A 23423-nucleotide genomic window follows, 5' to 3' on the forward strand; every position below is an offset into this window, starting at 1 on the left:
CGCAGCTAAAGCCTCATTTTCCCCTTTTCCCTCTGCTCCTCCACCTCTCCTTTCCCATCCCCACAGCACTGTACTCGTCCGCTCAACTGTATATATTTTCGTTACCCTATTTATTTTGTTAATGAATTGTACATCGCCTTGATTCTATTTAGTTGCCATTGTTTTTACGAGATGTTCTTCCCCTTGACGCTGTTTAGTGCCATTGTTCTCGTCTGTCCGTCTCCCCCGATTAGACTGTAAGCCCGTCAAACGGCAGGGACCGTCTCTATCTGTTGCCGACTTGTTCATCCCAAGCGCTTAGTACAGTGCTCTGCACATAGTAAGCGCTCAATAAATACTATTGAATGAATGAATGAATGAATGGCGTAGTGAAAAGAGCACGGGCCTGGGAGTCAGAAGGTCATGGGTTCTAATCCCGGCTCCGCCACTTGTCAGCTGTGTGACCTTGGGCAAGTCACTTCAGTTCTCTGTGCCTCAGTTACCTCATCTGTAAATTGGGGATGAAGACTGTGAGCCCTACGTGGGACAACCCGATTGGGTACCTTGTATGTATCCCAGCACTTAGTACAGTGCTTGGCACATAGTAAACGCTTAACAAATGCCAATGTAAGCATGGCTCAGTGGGAAGAGCCCGGGCTTGGGAGTCAGAGGTCATGGGTTCTAATCCCAGCTCTGCCGCTTGCCAGCTCTGTGACTTTGGGCAAGTCACTTCACTTCTCTCTGCTGCAGTTACCTCATCTGTAAAATGGGGATTAAAACTGTGAGCCCCATGTGGGACAACCTGATCACTTTGTATCTGCCCCCTCCCCCCCGGCGCTTAGAACAGTGCTTCACACATAGTAAGCGCTTAAAAAATGCCACCATTCATTATTTTTAAAAAATTTTAATGTAAATGTTAAGGTGGAAACCAGTATGGTGATAGGATACCCAGGCATTGCCACCCCATGGGGTTATGATGCTTGGCATGGGAATCTGAAAACATCAGGCAACAGCCCATGCTCCAGTTTCCAAGAACAAATGCCAAAGAACTTTAGAAGTGTATTAGGTGCCACTGGGCTTCTTTAGTCCTTCATTTGACCTTGAGAGATAATTGATACCACATATCCAATTTTGGTAAAGGTCAGTATCACTGTGGAGAATACCATCCTTGCAAACATCAGTTGAACAGATTGAATCATTACTTCTGAAGGTCAAACCCCGAGGAGTAAGTTGCCTAGTCCTAAAGCTTTACTTCTTCAGGTGAAGCAAAATGTGAAATCGCTGCTCCTTTTGGAAAGGATGTAAAAGGCATGTCACCCAGCTCGAGTGCGTGTGCTTTGTGAGAACAGCAGTAAAAGCCCTACCGTGAGGTGGAAAGCCAACCACTTGATTTCCAGAGATTTTCTGTGACGCACCCATTTTGGCTCAAGGAAATCTCATGTTCCGAGTTTATGAGAACAGTGCAATGGTAATTACCCTTTTCTTTATGGAAAATCTGATCCTAGTTAATCCAATAGTAAGTGGCTGGAGTCCAAAGTGGTTTGGTGAATTATTTATAGCTTTTTAAGAAGTTGCTGTTCCTTTTTTTCCTCCATTTTTAACAAAGGAGCAGTTTCAGTTGGGGCAATTATAAAAAGTAACTTCTGCAAACATCCTGACATTTCCAATACTCAATCCTGGAGGGCAGAGCATTTTAGGCTGCAGGATATTTTGCAGGTGAAGGATCAGTGAAACGATTGCATTTATCGAATTATGCTTTCCAAGTGCTTGAAGAAGCAGCGTGGCTCAGTGGAAGGAGCACGGGCTTGGGAGTCAGAGGTCATGGGTTCGAATTCCGGCCCTCCCACTTGTCAGCTCTGTGACTGTGGGCAAGTCACTTCTCTGTGCCTCAGTTACCTCATCTGTAAAATGGGGATTAAGACTGTGAGCCCCACGAGGGACAACCTGATTACCCTCTACCCCAGCGCTTAGAACGTTGCTCTGCACATAGTAAGTGCTTAACAAATACCAACATTATTATTATTATTATTATTATTAATACAGTGCTCTGCACACAGTAAACACTCAATAAATACAATTGAATGAAGAATTGAGCTCCTGTGGTGTGCTGAACACTGAACTTGGGAAAGTATAGAAGAGAGGGAATTGTGGGATTCTTCATGACTCCATCCAAAGCTCTGATGACTGGGTTAGGTTTGGTTCAGCTTTTCCTTTGTACTGGAAGGTTTCACTCCTGTGTTAACTATGGGAGTCAGTAGGTCATGGGATCTAAACCCGACTCCGCTGATTAGACTGCTGTGTGATCTTGGGCAAGTCATTTTACCTCTCTCTGGCTCAGTTACCTCATCTGTCAACTGGGGATAGAGACTGTGAGCCCAGGTGGGACAGAGATTGTGTCAAACCTAATTATCTTGTATTTACGCCAGTGCCTAGTACAGTGCCAGGCATGTATTAAGCCCTTAATGGCTATCTTACTGTTACAGGCTCTCATAATTTCCTGGCTGGATTATTGTGTCAGCCTTCTCTCTGATCTCCCTTCCTCCTCTCTCCGCTCCAGTCTATTCTTCACTCCGCTACCCGACTCATCTTCCTGCAGAAACGCTCTGGGCACGTCACTCCCCTTCTTAAACACCTCCAGTGGTTGCCTATCAGCCTCTGCACGAAACAAAAACTTCTCACCCCAGGCTTCAAGGCTCTCCATCCCCTTGCCCCCTCCTACCTCTCCTCCCTTCTCTCTTTCCACTGCCCACCCCACACGCTCCGCTCCTCTGCCGCCCACCTCCTCACCGTCCCCCGTTCTCGCCTATCCCACTGTCGACCCCTGGGCCACGTCCTCCCGCAGTCCTGGAATGCCCTCCCTCCTCACCTCCGCCAAACTCATTCTCTTCCTCTCTTCAAAACTCTACTTAGAGCTCACCTCCTCCAAGAGGCCTTCCCAGACTGAGCTCCCCTTTTCCCTCTGCTCCCTCTGCTCCCCCTCTACCCCCCCCTTCACCTCTCCTCAGCTAAGCCCTTTTGTCCCCCCTTTTCCTCTGCTTCTCCCCCTCTCCCTTCCCCTCCCTTCAGCACTGTACTTGTCCGCTCAATGCATATATTTTCATTACCCTATTTATTTTTTTAATGAGATGTACATCACCTTGATTCTATTTATTGCTATTGTTTCTGTCTGTCTATCTCCCCTGATTAGACTTTGAGCCCGTCAAAGGGCAGGGACTGTCTCTATCTGTTGCCTTATTTGTACATTTCAAGCGCTTAGTACAGTGGTCTGCACATAGCGCTCAATAAATACCATTGAATGAATGAATGAACAAATACAATAATCATTCATTATTAGTATTATTTAGGAGAGTGGTCTCTCGGTCATTCACCTGCCATTTTAACCAAGCGAGATCATAAAAAAGGATATTTACAGTTGACCAAGCTTTTCACTGTGCAGTGACTGACCCATTATTTTCCCATTTTCCCTTAATGTGCAGGGATATGCCGGTTCAGAAGCCATGTACGATGAGACTGCCGTAGCTTCCTCTCCTCCTCCGTACACAGCTTATGCCCCACCGTCCACTGAGGTAAGTGAATATATTAAAAGGTTCTATTAAGTCAAGTCAGAATTGTGGTTGGAATCTAGTTTTTACTTTCTCACCTACACTCGTCTCTAATTGAACCCTAGTGAAGGTATTATGAGAAAATGGCAGATTGATGTTGCATCATCCTGCGTTTCCCGCCCCCCCCAGCGTGCTGGCGGTGTCTGTGGCACTGTCCTGGCACCACTATGCGAGTTGGAGGTGACTCTGGGAAACTTGTTTCAGATAGTCCCTGTAGAATCCACGTGTAGCTTTTGGTTAAGGAACTTTTGATGGGTGATGGCGTGCTCCAGCTTTCCATCATTTTTTCATGGCCAAACCTTTATTAATAATGATAATAGTACTTGTGCCAAGCACTGTTCTAAGCACTGAAGTAATTACAGGTAATCAGGTTGGACACAATCCTTGTCCCACTTGGGGCTCACACTCTCATCCCCATTTTACAGATGAGGTAACTGAGGTGTGGAGAAGTTAAGTGACTTGTCCAAGGTCACAGAGCGGACATGTGGCAGAGCTGGGATTAGAACCCAGGTCTTTGTGACTCCAAGGCCCGTGCTCTATCCACTAGCCATGCGGCTTCTCAGCTTTAAGCTCCCATTTGAGTAATAATAGGGTTCCTGGAACTATCCTGACTCTGTGAGGATCCCTGACCCCATAGGTGGGACTGCCTGGAGCAGATTCCCCTTGGCTGCTCTGAGGCAACTCTGGGGGTCCTCCAGGGCTCAGCATTTATTGAGCACCCACTTGATATGGTACCCTTTACTTGCCCCGGGGAAGTGCAGAATACTGAAGTGACTCATTTCCTGCCCACAAGGAGCCATATACTCTAACAGGCAGTCATAAACATATTTACAGCTAGAGCAAATAAAATGAGTACACCTACATACCTAAGTTTTAAGGAGGGCGTTAATAAGTTCATAAGCGTTAGGGTTGACTGATGGGACGTTATGGCTGAGGGTGCTGGGAAATGAGTTGGGGAAAGCTCACTGGGAATGGTGGGATTTTAAGAAACCCTTGAATAGGGAGAGCTCTGGTCTTTCTGATGTGGAAGTCCCAAGCTTGAGAAACAGTGGGAAGCGAAAGGACGGAGGCAGGCGAGTCGAGCACGAGGTCCAGCTGGAAACTAGGACAGTGAGTTAGGAAACGGGGTGAAGAGAGCTGAAACCGTGCGAGCAGGTGAGCTGCCCAAGGGAGTGAGTGTAAAGCAAGAAGAATAGGTGAAGCAGAACAGAGCCCTATAGGACTCCCACAGCTTAGTATAGTACACAGTAAGCGCTCAGTAAATATGATTGAGTGAAAGAGGGTGAGAAGAAGAGAAAGGTAATTCCCTAGCTGCCAATTCAACACTATATTTACCGGCACCAGGCATTTCAGGAAGGTTTTGGCCTCCTTTGAGGAAGCCACTCGGAAGCATCTATTTCCGGATTGAACCACTCGGTTATCCATCCCCTGAAGTAATCGTCGGTTAAACATAGGACCAGGGCTGTCGCTTTTGATTTCCTTTGTGATCAGCATGTTTGTCATTACCATGATGTATTGTCTTTATTTCTGCTGAACAAGTAGTAAGTCTTCATCCTTTAAACCTTATCCATGGAGAACAGAGGAAAGCTGAGGGGACTTGGGAGGGCCTGAAATTTTATTGGTCAAGGAATGGGTGAGATGGCGGAAGGGGAATTATAATTGTATTTGTTAAGCGCTTACTATGTGTCAAGTACTGTTCTAAGCACTGGGGTAGATACAAGGTAATCAGGTTGTCCCATGTGGGGCTCACAGTCGAAACTGAGGCACAGAGAAGTGAAGTGACTTGCCCAAAGTCACACAGCTGACAAGTGGCAGAGCCAGGATTAGAACTCAAGACCTCTGACTCCCAAGCCTGTGCTTTTTCCACTAAGCCACGCTGCTGCTTGAAGGAAGGAAGACCAGGGGGACTAAATGGGGCAAAACCATGGTCACCCATTTCTGGTCTTCCGGGTTTCTTCAAGTCTTAGGCAGTGGATTACTACCTATCCTTCCTCCACTGCCCATGGGTGACATTTGGAAGGCCGGCATTCAACAAATGACAATTTGATGTCCGGCTGTTTGTGTTGATTGTAAATCACACTCCAGTCCTCTCAGGAATTCCAGGAAAGGTTTTGAAATGTCAGTATTTCTAATGAGTATATTTTATTTAATCAGGTGCTTGGTTATGGTCAGTATAATGGCGTATACCCTCCAGGAACCCAAGTCATCTATGCCTCTAATGGACAGGCATATGCCGTACCATACCAATACCCATATCCAGGTAAGCCCTGTCTATCCCATTATCCAGTAATTACATGTCACAGCCATACGAAAACTGCTTTTGTACATTAATGTGTTTTATGTATGCAGGACAGAGAGCCATCTTCATTTTAAGCATTTATATCAGCCTGGATTATTTTTTGAAAGTTCTGTAGAATGGTCGAGTAGGTAGAGTTTAAACGTATAACTTCACCAGCAGACACTAGTTACATCACAAAGGGTGGATATTATTAGTAGGTAAGGCTCATCCAGTGTGATAGATTAATCCAAAATGCAGGAGCAGATAAAAGAAGAAAATGGTGCATTGGCTATCTCACTCTTCTACTCCCTGCAGTAGCAGCATCCTTGGCCGCTCTGACAGTTGAAGGGCTATTCTGCAGTCCAGTCCTGGTTGTCACCAGGACAATAAAGCCCTATTCAAGGCACATCTTCTCCAAGAGGCCTTCTCCGACTAAGCCCTCCTTTCCTCTTCTCCCACTCCCTTCTGTGTCATCCTGACTTGCGCCCTTTGTTCATTCCTTCCCTCTCCGCCGCAGCACTTATGTACATATTTGTAATTCATTAATTTATATTACTGTCTGACTCCTCCTCTAGACTGTAAACTCATTGTGGGCAGGGAATGTATACGTTTTTGTTGTGTTATACCCCGAGCGCTTAGTACAGTGGTCTGCACACAGTAAGCGCTCAATAAATACGATTGACTGGCCGACCTCTGGAGCGAGGACTGAGCCTATCCTGCCACTCTGCTTTTGCCCTGGAAGATAGAAAGAAGTTGTAAGAACATCTCAAACTTATCTGGCCGCTTGGTTTCAGCAGCTAGCTTACTATTGCAGCAGAGAATTCTGCCATCATGTTGCTCCTTCTGTTTCTGGATCTCTTTTTGCTCGTTCTCTTCCTCTCGGAGACGGCTCTGGTCCTGCCAGTGCCTTTCTCTCCTTCAGATTCAGTCCCGCTCTTTTCCCCTGATGTGTTTGTGGAAGGACACCTCCATTTGCCTTGATCCCTGACCATCCCTAAATTCAAATTTGCACCGCTCTAGAGGATTGCCTTTGCAGTCTTATTAGCTGATTAATCTGGAAGGAGAATACAGTCAGTGGGGAGTTCTGCCAAGACCGTCGGATTACCTAGAAGCCAAAACTCACCAAAGAAAGAGCACATGTATTTAAGAAGTGGCTGGTGAGTGTCCCTCCTGTGGTAGATTTCCAAATGTCATCGTGCTCTTTATCGCCTATATTCAATCAGTGATATTTATTGAGCACTGACCCTCTTCAGGGCATCATGCCAAGTGCTTGGAAGACTACGATACAGTGCCCTCCGGGAGAATTACAATCTAGTAATTCACTTGCTTGTTATTGGCCGTACTTTTCGGCTGATCGCTGCTGCTTCTCCAAGCCTCCTCTCTCCTTCCACCTTAGCTCCAAACCTACCTTTACTCATGCGTGTGTTTGCTGGCTAGCTTTTAATCTTCTCCCACCCAGAGGCAGAAACATTAAATCAGTACTGGGAGAGGTGGAAATGTTGGTTAAGCATATGCCGGCAGCAGTAGTCTTCTCTAGAAAACACACTGACACATGAAAATAAAGCCAAGAAAAATGTGGCACCTTCCGTACTCTGAAATATAGTAATCCACTTCCACTTAATGGTTAAACATCGAGGGCAAGTTTTATATGAGAAACTTCAGCTTTAATTTAAAATCTCATTTGCATGATGGAAAGTTTCTGTTTTAAATTTCATAACTCCCCTATTAAAGAGTAATTCTTAGGTAATAATGGCTGAAAGTTTAATGAGTTTGTCCTCCCCTTTCCTTATGTTATATTGCCAGTAAGCTAATTAGCTTCTAGCTACTGTTTCATCGTTAGATTTTTCCCTGGGAATCCCTGAACTCCCCATTCACCACAACCCGCAGCTCTCTTTTTCTCCTCTGTGTCTTTCTCTTTCTCTCTCTCTTTCTTTGCTCACTTATCATTCATTATTCTATTTGTGGTTGCACTGGATCTGGGAATAGCAGTTTATCAATGGGAAAATGAAACTCTGAGGTAGTTCAGGGTTAGAAACATGTTAGCTCCTTATGGGCAGAGAATGTGTGTTTCAGCTCATTTATTGCACTCTTCCAAGAGCTTAGTACAGTGCTGTGCACACTGTAAGCGCTCAGTAAATACGATTGGTTGATTATGCTTCCGAAGAACTGACAAACTTGGGATTAGGTTATTTTGGCATTCAGATTGGACACATCCTTACCTGCTGAGGGGTCCAGGACCACAGTGGGTGTAGGAAGGGGTTCCAGTGCCTTGGAAAATGGAGGCAAGGAACCATGGAGACTCTGGTACTGTATTGGCTTCTCCTTTAATGCCTAAACATGGTCATTGGGACCTCAAGCTCCAGAATGCCTGCATTCCGTCTGTAGTATCTACTTGTGGTGAATAGATGATGTCTATTAGCATGGCTAGATTGGGGACTGGGGCAACATCTTCTCTTAAAATGAATAATTCACAGAATGGCACTGATATATGCCTAAAGAGAATATGCCATCATTCACCATATTAAATTGAAAAATGAGGGGTAATGCTCCTTCAGTCCAGGATTAGAAATGAGATAAAATCTATTTCAGGACTAGAAAGTAGACCCTAAACTGAAACCTCAGTCTGGTTTCTAAAATCAAATGACTGTTTTATTTCATATTCCTCAGTCACCTATCAACAACATTATTGTAATAATAAAATGGGATTTGTTAAGTGCTTACTCTGTGCCAAGCACTGTTCTAAGCACTGGACTCTCCCAACCGCTTAGTACACTGCCTTGCACACAAAAAGCGCTCGCTAAATACGATAGGATGAATGAATAATGGTATTTATTCAGCACTTACTCCCTGCAGAACACTGTGTTAAGCTCTTGGGAAAGTGCACTGCAGCAGAGTTGGTGGACAGCTGCCCACAACAAGCTTGCAGACTAGACGGTGGGACAGATATGAATATAAATAAATAACCTATAATGGATGATTTGTAGATATGGACATAATCACCACCTCTATTTGCATCCCTGTCGTAGGACCGTATGGGCAACCCCCTGCCAATCACGTGATCATCAGAGAGCGCTATCGCGACAACGATGGAGACCTGGCTCTGGGCATGCTTGCTGGAGCAGCAACCGGCATGGCGCTGGGATCGCTTTTCTGGGTCTTCTAGGTTTCTTGCAACCTCTGTCTTCGTAGCTCCAAAAACCTTTATTTATTTTTTTTTGTGTGTGTGCGTGTGCAATAATAATATATTTTGCAAAGTACTCCTGTTTTATTGTAAAGATTTTTAATAAGACAATTCCAATAGTAGTTTTTTATTAGTGACATCTCAATTGTAATTAACCGGTGATAAATATCACAAGGAAGGAATTTAAGTGCACCGTTTAGGTGAAATATGGTTGAAAGGGGCACTTGCTCATTTCAGGAGAGCTCTTTTATGAAGCTCGGTTACATAAGAACGACTTATATGATCTCATCCATTATGAAGAGCATTATCATTGTAGTGTTCAACGCAGAGCGTTAAGTGGTACGACTTTGTCACCCGTTTTAGGAATATACTGCTAATGGAATGATCCTCGTACAAGTGGTTATTTCCAGCAACGGAGGGCCCACTTAATCCAACGGTTAACTCTCAAGCTTACGTGTTAAGTGCAGAACAGATGAAGTGAGGTAAACTGTGCACATTACTGAAGTCCCTTGGTGGTGGAGTTATTCTGAAAGCATCCCACAGAATCCAGTAGCCTGCACCTCCGGTATCCAGTGTCATTGAACTGGTGACCCTGTTTCCTCCCTAAATGCGAGTGAATTTATGAATTCTAAGGGTCGGGGATTCCTTGCAGAACGAATGTTTTTATTGAGGGGAATCCCTTAATAGGGATTAGGGAACTGCACCTAAGAAGAAACCTCGGAGACCTGAAAAACTGCAGCAGGTATTTTCAGGGCATGTGAAAGATGACAGACTCACTTAATTGGTTTGTCACCTTTAGGGTAGATCATATTAAAAGTCCAGGCTGATTTGGCTGTTCTGCTCCTGAGTCAGTTAAAGCCACCCGTTCTGTGCTGAGATAGAGGAAAAGAAACGTTGGCGGACTTGGGTTTTGCCTTTTGCTCCCTGACCTTTTCGTAGGGCCGGGATAGGATACGGCCATTGGCTTCTCCATTCCTCAGTAGGAAAAAGAACAGAAACCCCTCAGTTCACGGCAGGTTGGGAGAAGCATGTGAGTCCTTGGTCAGGTTACCAGTTAGGGGGTTAGGAGCTTGCTCAGTCTAGAGAGTTGAGTTTGGGTGGGAGGACAAGGTTAATTGGAAAAATGGAGGAGGCGGGAAAAATGAGTGAAAAAGAAGGCGGCCCTCTATGGAACTTCCTGCCAGCTGCCTTCGCATTCTAGCAGCTGACATACTTGAGCATAGCCTTGTCCAAAGTGGTCTTGTTTAATCCCTTTTGAATTTCTTTGACAGAAGATTTTTAGGGGTTCTCCTAATGACTTGCCACTCTGCAGCATATTCTTCGCTTCCAAATGGCAACCCGATGTGCTTGAAAGCTCAATTTTATTCCTTCGCTCGTATTTTGACTGAGGAAGGGAAGCCACCAGTGAGATATGCATTGTCATTTAGCAATATTTATTGTACCTTTTACAATGGTAGAATTGCCTCGTGTATAGAAGACACTTCTATTTTTCTATTTCGGGTGTTAACTCTAGTCTTAATTTTTTTGGCGAGTTTGTGCTTTCACTTGCAGCCTAATCAAAATCCACGAGTTGGGAAAGCTGAACTGTGGCAGAAAATATTCAAGTAGATGGAATTGGAGGCATGTTTGGAAAATGAAAGCAACTGAAGGCTTTCTGGGGCTCTTTGAAGCATTATTTTGTGCATATGGAAGTGTTATGGATTTTTCTATCTTTCTGAAAGATTTAAACAAGTTGATGAGATGATTACAACTTTCTTGACTCCATTAGAATGATGTTAGTCGAATGTTAGTTTAACATACCTATAGTTAGCAATTGAAAGACTGAGGAGCTTGGAATTCTGTGATGAATTCTTCCTTAAGGGTAAAGTATTATAACGAGAGTAGTGCTCCACTAGAATATGGATGGGGAAAGGACTTAAAGGAATAAAATGCCTAAGTGATAGAAAATAAGCCCAGGATATATTTTAATTCATTAAATTGCTCAAACACCTATTTATCTCCATTTTCCACGATATGCCTACTTGCCTACTCTTTATATATGATTGATTTTCATTATGATAGCAGCCCCGTGTTTTCTTCTTAGCTCTGTGATATGACTAGCATTGTTAATATTCAGCTATTCCGTGATCCTGAGGGCCACACTTTTAGAAATGTATCAAACCTGCTAATCTGTCCTGTTTTCTGTAAAGCATTCTTTCAAATAGTCTGGAGAAGTATAAGGTATCATATTTCCCAGAGTCACATTCAGATCCATTCATGATTCTTTTCTACTTTATGTGGCAAAATGTCCCATGATTTTTCTACCAGCTAATTCATATCTGATGCAAAAAGCACTTGGGCAACTGAACTCCAACCAAACCTCAAAATTTGCTAATTTGCTACCTCCCACAAGCGTTTGCAGGGTCAGATCCCCTTTAAATGAATACTTAGTGCTAAAAGGAAATACAAGCTGCCATGTAAATTTTTCTCTAATGAAGAATACCAATCATTTAGAAGCGGAGTGTTCTAGGCTATTACCTAGCATGTTTTGGTTGCTTAGAAAATATTGTTGTTCATCCTTACAATTTAACAACCGTAGCAGAGAATAACGCCTCTAAAGGGATAATCATTTGATCACTCAAAAGAGTTAACATAGACCCTAGAGTTTGAAACAAGGTTGAAGGGATTTTTGTATTATGAAGTAGAATTGGACCCCATATTATTGCCCTAATGTTGGAGGTATATGACTCAAATGACCCTAAATAATCACTAGATCTTTATAGTTACACCACTCCAGAGAGAGATCACGTCAAACCCTTTCTAATCCCTTCTGGACCTAGTTGGAAGAATATCCAGTGATCTAGACTAGATCTGGATTATCACCTCAATCTGAGAACACTGGTGTGAAGCTTTTTGATAAATCTAGGGATGAGTTGCCCCAAAAGTGTCATCTGGTTCCTCCCAGAGCGAGTGAGCCTTTTTTTTTTTTGGTTGATTTAGTGTCTGGGCTCACACCCAGTCTCATCTGCTCTGTGGGAGTTTCTTAGAATAGTAGAGATTGTGATGGTATTGTGAGGAGGCGTGGCCTGACTGTTGTGGTAATTGTGTGATCAGAATTGAATGTGCAAAAAATTCGTAAAATGGACAACTCATTCAGTAGCTTTAAAGACTACCATCTCTAAAACAGTAGCCTCTAATGCATCGTGAGATGCTGCATCTCCGAGGTTTTCTTTCCAAAAGGATGAAAAATTAGAGGTATTGATGGTCCAGGAATGTGAAGTTTAGGTGCTTAAAAGGGTTCTTTTTCGTTTACTTTTTTTCTTTTTATTTAAGAATTATGCCTAGGATGATCTGTCTCATCTGTAACAATCTATGCTGCTTTATTGTTTGCTCTGATACTCTGGCTCTTTGGTTGTCTTCAGCTAGCTGATAAAGTTGAGTGAGTGAAGGAAAAATTACTCACTGTATTTTTAGACTTCCTTCTTTTTCCCGTAGAATAGACAGTAAATGATCTAAATGGTGAAAATGCTTACCCACAAGGCAAAATGTCTGTTTTAGGCCGTATCAACTCAAGCAAACGGAAGTGGAGAATCGAAGCAATTATTTGGATAATTCAGGCTATAGAGGGGAAAAAAAAGAGCTTTTGAGGGCCTAATTGACCAAGATTGGCTGGCTCCATTGACCAGACTATCCAGATAATTGCTCAGCTCTCCACTCTAATTCTCCTGCAGAGCTTGAATAAGCAGTCGATATAATTTTTATTTGTGACTGTTGTTTCCATCTCCTGCTTTTTCCTAAATGCTGTGTCCATTTTTTGTCTCAATACAAATCTACATTTATAGTGAAAATGTTCTTTAATAAAGTTATTGTTAAACCGCAGTCTAGGCCTCATCGCTCCTTTTACTCACTTTCCTTCAGTAAACCTCTAACGATGTATCTGAAAGTGCTACCTCTTCCACTTCAGTATAGAGCTGGCGGTACCTTAGAGAACAATCGCTGCTAAATTACCATATTCTCACCATCGATTGTGTTCCCAGGACTTGTAGGAAGACAAAACCTGCGAACTGCAAAAATTGGGCAGATATCTAGAGAAACGACTACTGGTTTCCAAGGCTCCAGGACAGAGGTTGTAGGGAGGACCGGGAATTGGGTGGCGGAGCTGGATTAGAGCAATTTGATACTGAAGCATAACAAGCACGAGAAGCAGCGTGGCCTAGTGGAAAGAGCGTGGGCTTGAGAGTCAGAGGACCTGGGTTCTAATCCCAGCTCTGCCATTGGCCTGCTGTGTGGCCTTGAGTAAGTCACTCAGCTTCTCTGTGCCTCAGTTATGTCATCTGGAAAATGGGGATTCAATACCTATTCTCACTCCTGTTTAGACGGAGCCCCACGTGGGACCTGATGATCTTGTTATCTACAAGCACGAGAAGCAGCGTGGCTTAGTGGAAAGAGCCCGGGCTTGGGAGTCAGAAGTCGTGGGTTCTAATGCCAGCTCTGCCACTTGTCTGCTGTGTGACCTTGGGCAAGTCATTTAACTTCTCTGTGCCTCAGTTACCTCATCTGTAATAATGGGGATTAAAAAATGTGAGCCCCACATGGGACACTCTGATTATACTGTGTCTACCCCAGTGCTTAGAACAGTGCTCTGCACATAGGAAGCGCTTAACAAATACCATAATTTATGAAAAGCAGCGTGGCTCAGTGGAAAGAGCCAGAGGTCATGGGCTCGTATCCCAGCTCTGCCACCTGTCAGCTGTGTGACTGTGGGCAAGTCACTTTACTTCTCTGTGCCTTAGTTCCCTCATCTGTAAAATGGGGATGAAGACTGTGAGCCTCATGTGGGACAACCTGATGACCCTGTATCTACCCCAGCACTTAGAACAGTGCTCTGCACATAGTAAGCGCTTAACAAATACCAACATTATTATTATTACCCCAGCGCTTAGTATTCATTCATTCATGCATTCATTCAGTCTTATTTATTGATAAAAAACACATTGACATGGAGGATTAGTGTTTTTAAAGTTCAGAAAAACCCGCCCACCAACCCACAGAATTTCTTTATCCCCACTCTCTCTCGTGTATCCCTCTGTTAGAGAAGCGGCATAGCTTAACGGAAAGAGTATGGGCCTGGAAGTCAGAAGGACTTGGTTTCTAACTCTGACTCCACTGCTTGTCTGCTCTGTGACCTTGGGCAAGTAATTCTCTAAGTCTCAGTTATCTCATCTGTAAAATGGAGATTAAGACTGTAAACGCTGTGGGACAGGGACTGTTTTCAGCTCAATTACCTTGTATCACTCCAGTCCTAAGTACAGTGCTTGGCACATAGTGAGCACTTAAGTATGACTATTATTGTTATCACATTATCATCTGTTCATTTTCACCTATCCATTTCCACATTTGCCAGTCTGTTCATTGCCAATCAATAAATGATATTTATTGAGTGCCAGTGTGGAGTGCACTGTGCTAAATCCTTGGGAGCATACAATACAGCAGAGATGGTGGGCATGTTCCCAACAAGTTTACATTCTAGAGGAGCTTGTAATCTGTAATCTTCCTAATCTTCGTTCATTCCCTCTTCTTCCTTTTCTTTCATGGTTACTTGGGTTCTAGCCTTCATTTCTGGGTGTGCTTTTCTGGCCACTATTGACGATCCTGTCTCTTTTGATTCATTTTATTCACTTTATCATTGCTGGGTTTCATGTTTTCTCTCCTTTTTTGATTCCTATATCCTTTTATGTTTTCTTTCCTCCCTTATCCTGGGGAAGCAGCGTGGCTCAGTGGAAAGAGCCTGGGCTTGGGAGTCAGAGATCATGGGTTCGAATCACGGCTCTGCCACTTGTCAGCTGTGTGACTGTGGGCAAGTCACTTCACTTCCTCTATGCCTCAGTGACCTCATCTGTAAAATGGGGATTAGGACTGTGAGCTCCACGTGGGACAGCCTGATTACCCTGTATCTACCCCAGCGCTTAGAACAGTGCTCTGCACATAGTAAGCGCTCAACAAATACCAACATTATTATTATTATTCGGCTTCCAATACCATCTGTCTTTTTTCTCTTTTTTTTTCCCCCTTTATTCTGAGATCTGTCCCACCCCAGCCATCACCCACCCTTTATTTGAGCAGACATCTGGGGCAGTTCTGGTAGGCCCTCGGCTTCCTGGGAGTTTGTGGGGAGGATGGGGCCTGGGACATTCTCTTCCCACAAAGGCAACGCAAACCACACTTAATGAGACATGGGTTCTAATCCCTCCTCCCCCACGTGTCTGCTGTGTGACCTTGGACAAGTCACTTCACTTCTCTGAGCTTCAGTGACCTCATCTGTAAAATGGGGATTGAGACTGTGATCCCAACGTGGGACAGGAACTGTGTCCAACCTGATTGCGCTTGTATTCATCCCAACATTTAGAACAGTGCCTGGCACAAAGTAAGCGTTTAACAAATATGATGATTATTAGGAGTGATAGGCTTAATGCAATAATAATAAATAATAATAAATTATGGTATTGAAGTGCTTACTATGTGCCAGGTACTGTATTAAGCACTGGGGTAGATAAAAGCAAATCAGGTTGGACACAGTCCCTGTCTCACATGGGGCTCACAGTCTTAGTCCCCATTTTACAGATGAGGTAGTTGATGCACAGAGACATTAAGCAATTTGCCCAAGGTCACACAGCAACCAAGTGCAGCTTGGAGGAGCAAAGATTAGAACCCAGTCCTTCTGACCCTCAGACCTGTGCTCTATCCACTAGGCCAATGCCTGTTTGCCTGCTCTTAGATCAGGCATTGGTTCCTAGCATGGCTATCAATCAATCATTGTAGTTATTGAGTACTTACTGTGTGAAGAGCACTGCGGTGAGTACTTTGGAAAAGTACAGTACAGTAGAGTTTGTAGACACAATCCTTCACAAGGAGCCTCCGTTCTATGGGGGGGGGGGGGCAAGCAGACGTTAAAATAGATTAGGGATAAAGGAAAGAGTAGGTTATTAGGGTTTTTACCCAAAGTGTTGTGGATCTGGGTTGAGTATCAACGTGCTTAAGGTACACAGCCAAGTACGGGGCAGATGCAGATGGGAGGGCGGAGTGGAGAAGAAGGATTTATTCTGGAAAGGATTTATTGTGGGAGAGGGCCTGTGTCCAACCTTATTTGCTTGTACACCCCAGCACTTAGTACAGTGCCTAGCACATAGTAAGCACTTAAATACCACAATTATTATTATCATTAGTATTACTTTATCCTCTCATTTGTTTCACCATTCACTACTAGTTGGGTTGTCTTGCGGTACAATGTGGCTCTCCCCTCCCTCCCCTTTTTTTTTACTGATATCCGTTAAGCGCATACTTTGTGCCAAGCACTGTACTATATGCTGGGGCTAGATGAAGACAGGTTGGACACATTCCATGTCCTACAATGGGGCTTATAGTTTAAGTAGGAGGGACCAGGATTTAATCCCTTTATCACAGATGAGGTTACTGAACCAAAGAGAAGTTTAGTGACTTGTCCAAGATCATACAGCTGATGAATGGTGGAGCCAGGATTAGCACCCAGATCCTCTGACTCCCAGGCCCAAGCTCTTTCTACATGTTAACCTTACCTGACCGGGATGAATTGAATAACTAGACCCTGTTCTGACTACCGGGGTGTCTGGGTTGACTGTTAATTCCGGTTTACTTGTCATTTTGCACCAGGAGATCACTGCACCTTCCTCTAGAATGTAAACCAGTTGTGGGCAGGGAATACATCTGCCAACTCTGTATCATACTCTCCCAGACACTTAGTACCGTACTCTGCACACAGTAAGCACTCAATAAATATGATTGATTACACCTGTTCATGAAGAAACAATCATGTCTTGGACAAGCTGCAGGAATGTTTGGGGTTGGAGTGATAAATCAATTTAGATTAATGTGGTATTTTTCCCCCCTCAGGACTGACATAGGAGGACAAAGCAAGTCTCAGTCACTGTAAATATCGATGCACTTGACTATGAGTAATCTTCCCAGGTGTTAATCCTTGGGAGATTTTTCTCTTTGTATTCTCCTTACATTAGAGTCCTGCCTACGTGCTTGCCTGACAACTAGCCTTTTGGGGCCAGGCTGAGCTTTCCTAGATTATATGACTCAAATAACACGTTTCTCTTTCCTGGGTCATGAATCATTCTCTATTTACAGAACAATAAGTAAACCTTTATCCACCTCTTTCTTCAGAGGAAGCATATAAAATTAGAACTTGGCATGTTTTGGATGCCATGCGTGTGTGTGTATGTGACACAGAGCGAGAGAGAGTGCAACATAGCCTAGTGGAAGGAGCATGGACCTGGGAGTCAGGAGACCTGGGTTCTAATCCCCGTTCCCCGACTTGCTGGCTCTGTAACCTTGGGAAAGTCATTTATCTTTGTTATGCCTCAGTTTCCTCATCTTCAAAATGAAGATTAAATACCTATTCCTCCTCTCCAATCAAGTGCCATGTGAAAGAGGAACTCTGACCTGATCATTTTGTATCTTCCCAGCACTTAGAATAGTGCTTGGCATATAATAAATGCTTACCACCGTACTAAGTGCTTGGGAGAGTACAGCAAAACAGAGAGGAGAGACAAACATTAAATTATGTATAGAAGCTGTGGGGCTGAAGGTGGGGTGAATATCAAGTATTTAAAGGATAAACCTCTAAGCGTACAGGCAACACAAAAAGGGAGAGGGAAGCAGAGAGATGAGCATTTAGTTGGGGAAGGGCTCTTGGAGGATTTTGGTAAGGCTTTGAAGATGGGAAGTGTGTCTGAGTCTTTCCAGATCCTTATAGAATTATTCATTTTGTTGCCATTTCGTGGAAAGGGCTCAGGTTTGGGAGTCAGAGGTCGTGGGTTCTAATCCCAGCTCTGCTGCTTGTCAGCTGGGTGACTTTGGGCAACTCACTTAACTTCTCTGTGTCTCAGTGACCTCATCTATAAAAAGGAGATTAAGACTGTGAGCCCCACGTGGGACAACCTGATAACCTCGTATCTACCCCAGTGATTAGAACAGTGCTTGGCACATAGTAAGTGCTTAACAAATGCCATCATCATCATTATTATAGTAGTAATGGTAGTCAAGTGTCACTGCTTTAGAGACAGGTATAGCTACTTACGAATTGCAGTAAATTTTATGTTGCATACTTCTCTTCTTTCTTTAACTACATTAAGTGGAAAGATTTCAGTACCTGAAAAAGTAATGCCCCCTTCTCATCAGTTATCTTAATTTAACCTCTCTCATTGTCCAGTCCTTGATGGACTATGCCTTATTAGCAGTCAGTAGCTCTCAATAAACCGAGCAACGTAAATGACATTTTCTCGGGCATGTGGACTATCAATTTACGCGTATTTCTTAACCCTATGACTTTGTTAATCAGCAAGTGCTATGCAAATGTGTGTAAATGAGTTTAAGAAGTTTACATAATGTATGAGATCAATTAAAATTTCAATTTTCTTTTTAATGTAAATGCCAATATAATTCTGGTGGTATCATTAATTTATAGCCCACGAGACAGCTGTTTTATTGTAACAATCAATAATGCTATTTATCCATTGCTTACCATTTATTGTTTCCGTATTGGATGTGCTCATCACTTGACTTTTTCACTAATTTGGTGTCAAGAAGTCACTACTACATTGTACTGAGGGCACTTAATAAACAATCTTGGATGATCAAGGTGACACAAAGCAAGAGGTATGTTCACCCACAGCCCCTAACAAACACATCACAATTACAATGAAACTCATTTGCTAGCCCATATTTTAAATGGAGAATAAGAAGGCGAAGAGAGCAAGTAGCAGTGAATTTAATTATCTCATGACAGCAATGTTTTCATCCACTCTTTCCTTGTTTACTGGCAGCTGATAGTAAAGAACAGTAGCCTGGGGAAATTCACTATGTATGATGAGCGATATTAAATTTTTTCTTGTCAAAAGCTTGATAACAAGTAGTAATTGTGCTCTTTGAAGTGGTTACTCTCTGCCAAACACTACCAAGTGCTGAGCTAGATGCAAGATGTTCAAAGTGGACACAGTCTCTGCCCTGCATGGGGCTCACAGTCTAAGGAGGAAGGAGAAGAATTGAATTTCTATTTTACAGATGAGGAAGTTGAAACTCAAAGAAGTTAAGTGACTTGCCCAAGGTCACACAGGCAAGTGGCAGAGTGAGAATTGGAACCTAGGTCATCCGACTCTTGGGTCCATGCTCTTTCCTCTAGACCAAATCATTGCTCTGATTTACATTCCAAGCGCTTAGTACTGTGCTCTGCCCATACTAAGTGCTCAATAAATAGTATTGAATGAATTTATTTGAGTAATTTTTTTTTTGAGGGCCCTGGGCTTTGGTCCCTTATTTAAATGACTGAGATGGATCTTGGGCTCTCCTCATCTCCCTGTGTCCAAGGTTTAGAGCCAGATGAAAGACTCCCAGGGATGGGTGACAACAGATCACTGCCCTCTAAGACCCAATCGCCGTGTCGTCTCTGTCTAAGGTTAGGAGCTGCCCAGGTGACCCCAGACCAAGGGCAAGGCTTTTTTTGTGGCATCCATTCAGTAGGCAGTACAGAGTATAGCCAAGACCAAAGCACAACGTCTGATGAAACTTCTGTTGAGATTTCAACCCAGCCCAAAATGTTGTTCATGCTATTAATAATAATAATTGTGGTAGAGAAGCAGTGTGGCTCAGTGGAAAGAGCACAGGTTTGGGAGTCAGAGGATGTGGGTTCTAATCCCGGCTCCACTTGTCTGCTGTGTGACCTTGGGCGAGCCACTTCATTTCTCTGTACCTCAGTTCCCTCATCTGTCAAATGGGAATTAAGACTGTGACCCCACATGGGACAACCTGATTACCTTGTATCTACTCCAGTGCTTAGAACAGTGCTTGGCACATAATAAGCACTTAATAATAATAATAATAATTATGGCATTTAAGTGCTTACTATGTGCAAAGCACTGTTATAAGCGCTGAGGGGATACAAGGTGATCAGGTTGTCCTATGTGGGGCTCACAGTCTTCATCCCCATTTTACAGATGAGGGAACTGAAGCCCAGAGAATAATAATAATGTTGGTATTTGTTAATCGCTTACTATGTGCAGAGCACTGTTCTAAGCGCTGGGGGAGATACAGGGTAATCAGGTCGTCCCACGTGAGGCACACAGTTAATCCCCATTTTACAGATGAGGTAACTGAGGCATAGAGAAGTTAAGTGACTTGCCCAAAGTCACACAGCTGACAAGCGGCGGAGCTGGGATTCGAACCCATGACCTCTGACTCCCCAGCCTGTGCTCTTTCCACTGAGCCACGCTGCTTCTCGATAAATACCATTATTATTATTATTACTCTTATTATGTGCCAGGCACTGTTCTAAGAGCTGGGGTGGATACAAGCATATTAGGTTGGACACAGCCCTGTCCCATGTGGGGCTCATTGTCTAAATCCCCATTTTACAGATGAGGTAATTGAGGCCCAGAGAAGTGAAATAACTGGGCCAAGGTCACACAACATTCAAGTGGTAGAACTGGAATTAAAACCCAGGTCCTTCTGACTCGCAGGCCCATTCTCTCTTCACTAGGCCACACGGTTTCAGAACAGTCATCCAGCCTTTCCTTCTCATCCTGTCTCATCCACATCCACACTTTCATTTTGTTACCTGAAGATCTGTTTGTCCCCTTTGCATTTGGCTCTGTACATCTGAAACATTTAGATTCTCACCTTACCCCCGCAGCACTCATATCCATATACCTCAACTCTGTTGCTTCCCCCCATCTGTAATTTATTTTAGTGTCTGTCTACCCCTCTAGAGTGTAAACTCCTTGGGGGTATGAAATGTATCTACTAAAGGCATTGTACTCTACCAAGTACTTAGTGCAGCGCTCTGCACCCAGTAAACACTCGAGAGGTACCATCGATGGATCAGCTGATGGATAGTACATAAGAATTCAAATATTTATTTGCTAGTTCTGTTGTATATTTTTAAAGACCCAAGTAATCATCAAGAAAACATCGGAATACTGAACCAGTGGTCCACTCGTGGTTTTCTGTCACTGTTACCATCACCAGCATTTCTTAAGCATCTAGTGTGGACCGAGCACTCAACGAGGGACTTGATTACATTCCACGGAAGTACAAGACTTAGTCCCTGCCCTTGAGGAATTTTCAATCTAATGGGAAGCTCCTAATTTAATCCCCTCAAGTACTTGATATTCACTGACACTCCACCCCTAGCACTAATTATACATCCTGTTTTAGGGAAGCAGCATGGCCTAGTGGATAGAGCATAGGCCTGGAAGTCAGAAGGTCATGGGTACTAATCCTGCCTCTGCTAATTGTCAGATGTGAGACCTTGGACGAGTCACTTCTTCTCTCTGGGCCTCAGTTATATAATCTGTAAAATGGGGATTGAGACTGAGCACCCCATGGGGGACAGGGACTGTATACAACCTGATTTGCTTTCATCCACCCCAGTGCTTAGTACAGTGCCTGGCATGTAGTAAGCGCTTAAATGCCATTATTATCATTATTATTATTATCCCTGTACTCTAGACTTTTAACCCTTGTGAGCAGGTGTAGTGTCTAATAATGTTGGTATTTGTTAAGCGCTTACTATATTGCAGAGTACTGTTCTAAGCGCTGGGGTAGGCACAGGGGAATCAGGTTGTCCCACGTGGGGCTCACAGTCTTCATCCCCATTTTACAGATGAGGTAACTGAGGCCCAGAGAAGTTAGGTGACTTGCCCACAGTCACATAGCTGACAAGTGGCAGAGCTGGGATTCGAACTCATGACCCCTGACTCCAAAGCCCGTGCTCTTTCCACTGAGCCATGCTAAGTCTACCAGTTCTATTGTTCTCTCCCAAGCACTTAGTAAGAACTCTGAACACAGATCATGCTCAATAATTGTAGCTGATTAATTGGGTGAGATGAGTGGACACAGATCACAAATTTTCAAAAGATAAAGAGTAGGAGAATAGATACAAATGATAAATGTAAAAGTAGCCAGTTGAGTAAATGAAAAAATAAACCGATCAGTCATATCCATAGAGTGCTCACTGAGCAGAGCACTGTACTAAGTGCTTTTTAGAGTACAATATAACAGTTCTGCTGTAAATTGGAAATTCTAGTTGTATTTGCTGGACTCTGGCTGTACTCATCAGTAAAGACAGATTCTAAAACAGTTACAGCTTCTCTTACTACTAAGTGGTTTTCTACACCATTATTATTGGAAGCAAGATCAGAAGGCTAGTTGGTAAGTGCCATTATACAGCTGAGTGAATGTACTCTAGTTAAACTACTGTGTAATTTGTAGCAGACCATAAACCATTTTAAGAGCAAGATACTTTCTGTATATCCCTACAAGTGTCTACTTGTGAGCTTCCTGGACTGGGGCAGTGACTCCCTGTGGGAATTCCCAGCAGTTTTTTCATACTGGTTATGGAACAGAATGTATTTCAGGTGAGTAGAAAAATCTCTCTAGAGTTAAAAATGGTAGTGAACTCCTCATCTTCTCACCCAAACCCAGTCGTCTCCTTGACTTTCTTATCACTGTAGATAGCACTGCTATCCTCCCTGTCTGGCCAGTTCATACCTTGCCATTATCCTCAAATCTTTCTCTCATTCAACCCACACAGTCAATCTGCCACCAAATCTTGTCAGTTGTACCTTCACAACATCACTAAAATCTGCCCTTCCCTCTCCATCCAAAATGCTACCACGGTTAACCCATGCATTTATCCTATCCTGCCTGGATTACTGCATCAACCTCCTTGCTGATCTCTCTGCCTCCTGTCTCTCTCCCCACTCTGCTGCCTGGATCATTTTTTTGACAAAACTCTTCAATCCATGTTTTCCTGCTCCTCGAAAACCTCCGGTGGTTGTCCATCCACCTCTGCGTATAACAGAAACTTCTTACCGTTGACTTTTAAGCACTTAACCACCTTGCCCATTCCTCTTACCTTGCCGATTTCCTACTACAGTCCAGCATGCTCACGTTACTCCTCTAGCCAACCTACTCACTCTACCTCAAAATCACCTTCCCCTCTGCCAACTCCTCACCCGCATCCAGCCTCCGGCTTGGAATTTCCCCTTCATATCTAATAGATGACCAATCTTCCCACCTTCTAAGCCCTGTTAAAAGCACATCTCCTCCAAGAGCCCTTTTCAACCAAGCCATCATTTCCTCTTCTCTCACTCTTCTGTGTCACTTTTGCATTTGTATTTGCATCCTTGGTTCACCCCATCCTCAGCCCGGAATTTGGGTACATATCCATAATTTATTTATTTATATTGAAGTATGTCTCCTGCTGTGGACCGTGAGCTCGTTGTGAATCGAGAATATGTCTGCTAGCTCTGTTGTGCTCTCCCAAGCGCTTGGTACAGTCCTCCGCACACGGTATGTACTCAGT

At 43.6% G+C, this 23423-nt stretch overlaps 1 protein-coding gene across 2 annotated transcripts in view; it reads left to right on the top strand.

Annotated features, from left to right (window-relative positions):
* Positions 1-12898, top strand: part of PLEKHB2 (pleckstrin homology domain containing B2) — a 50001-nt gene extending 37103 nt beyond the window's left edge. For both annotated transcript variants that reach the window (XM_029061854.2, XM_029061853.2), the window contains exons 6-8: positions 3456-3545; positions 5736-5841; positions 8886-12898. In XM_029061854.2, the coding sequence (XP_028917687.1) occupies positions 3456-3545; positions 5736-5841; positions 8886-9022 (333 nt within the window). In that variant the 3' untranslated portion in view covers positions 9023-12898. The remainder of the gene's footprint in view (positions 1-3455; positions 3546-5735; positions 5842-8885) is intronic.
* The last annotated feature ends 10525 nt before the right edge of the window (positions 12899-23423 follow it).

Source organism: Ornithorhynchus anatinus, chromosome 1 (genome assembly GCF_004115215.2).
Source record: "Ornithorhynchus anatinus isolate Pmale09 chromosome 1, mOrnAna1.pri.v4, whole genome shotgun sequence".
NCBI classification, from domain to species: Eukaryota; Metazoa; Chordata; class Mammalia; order Monotremata; family Ornithorhynchidae; genus Ornithorhynchus; species Ornithorhynchus anatinus.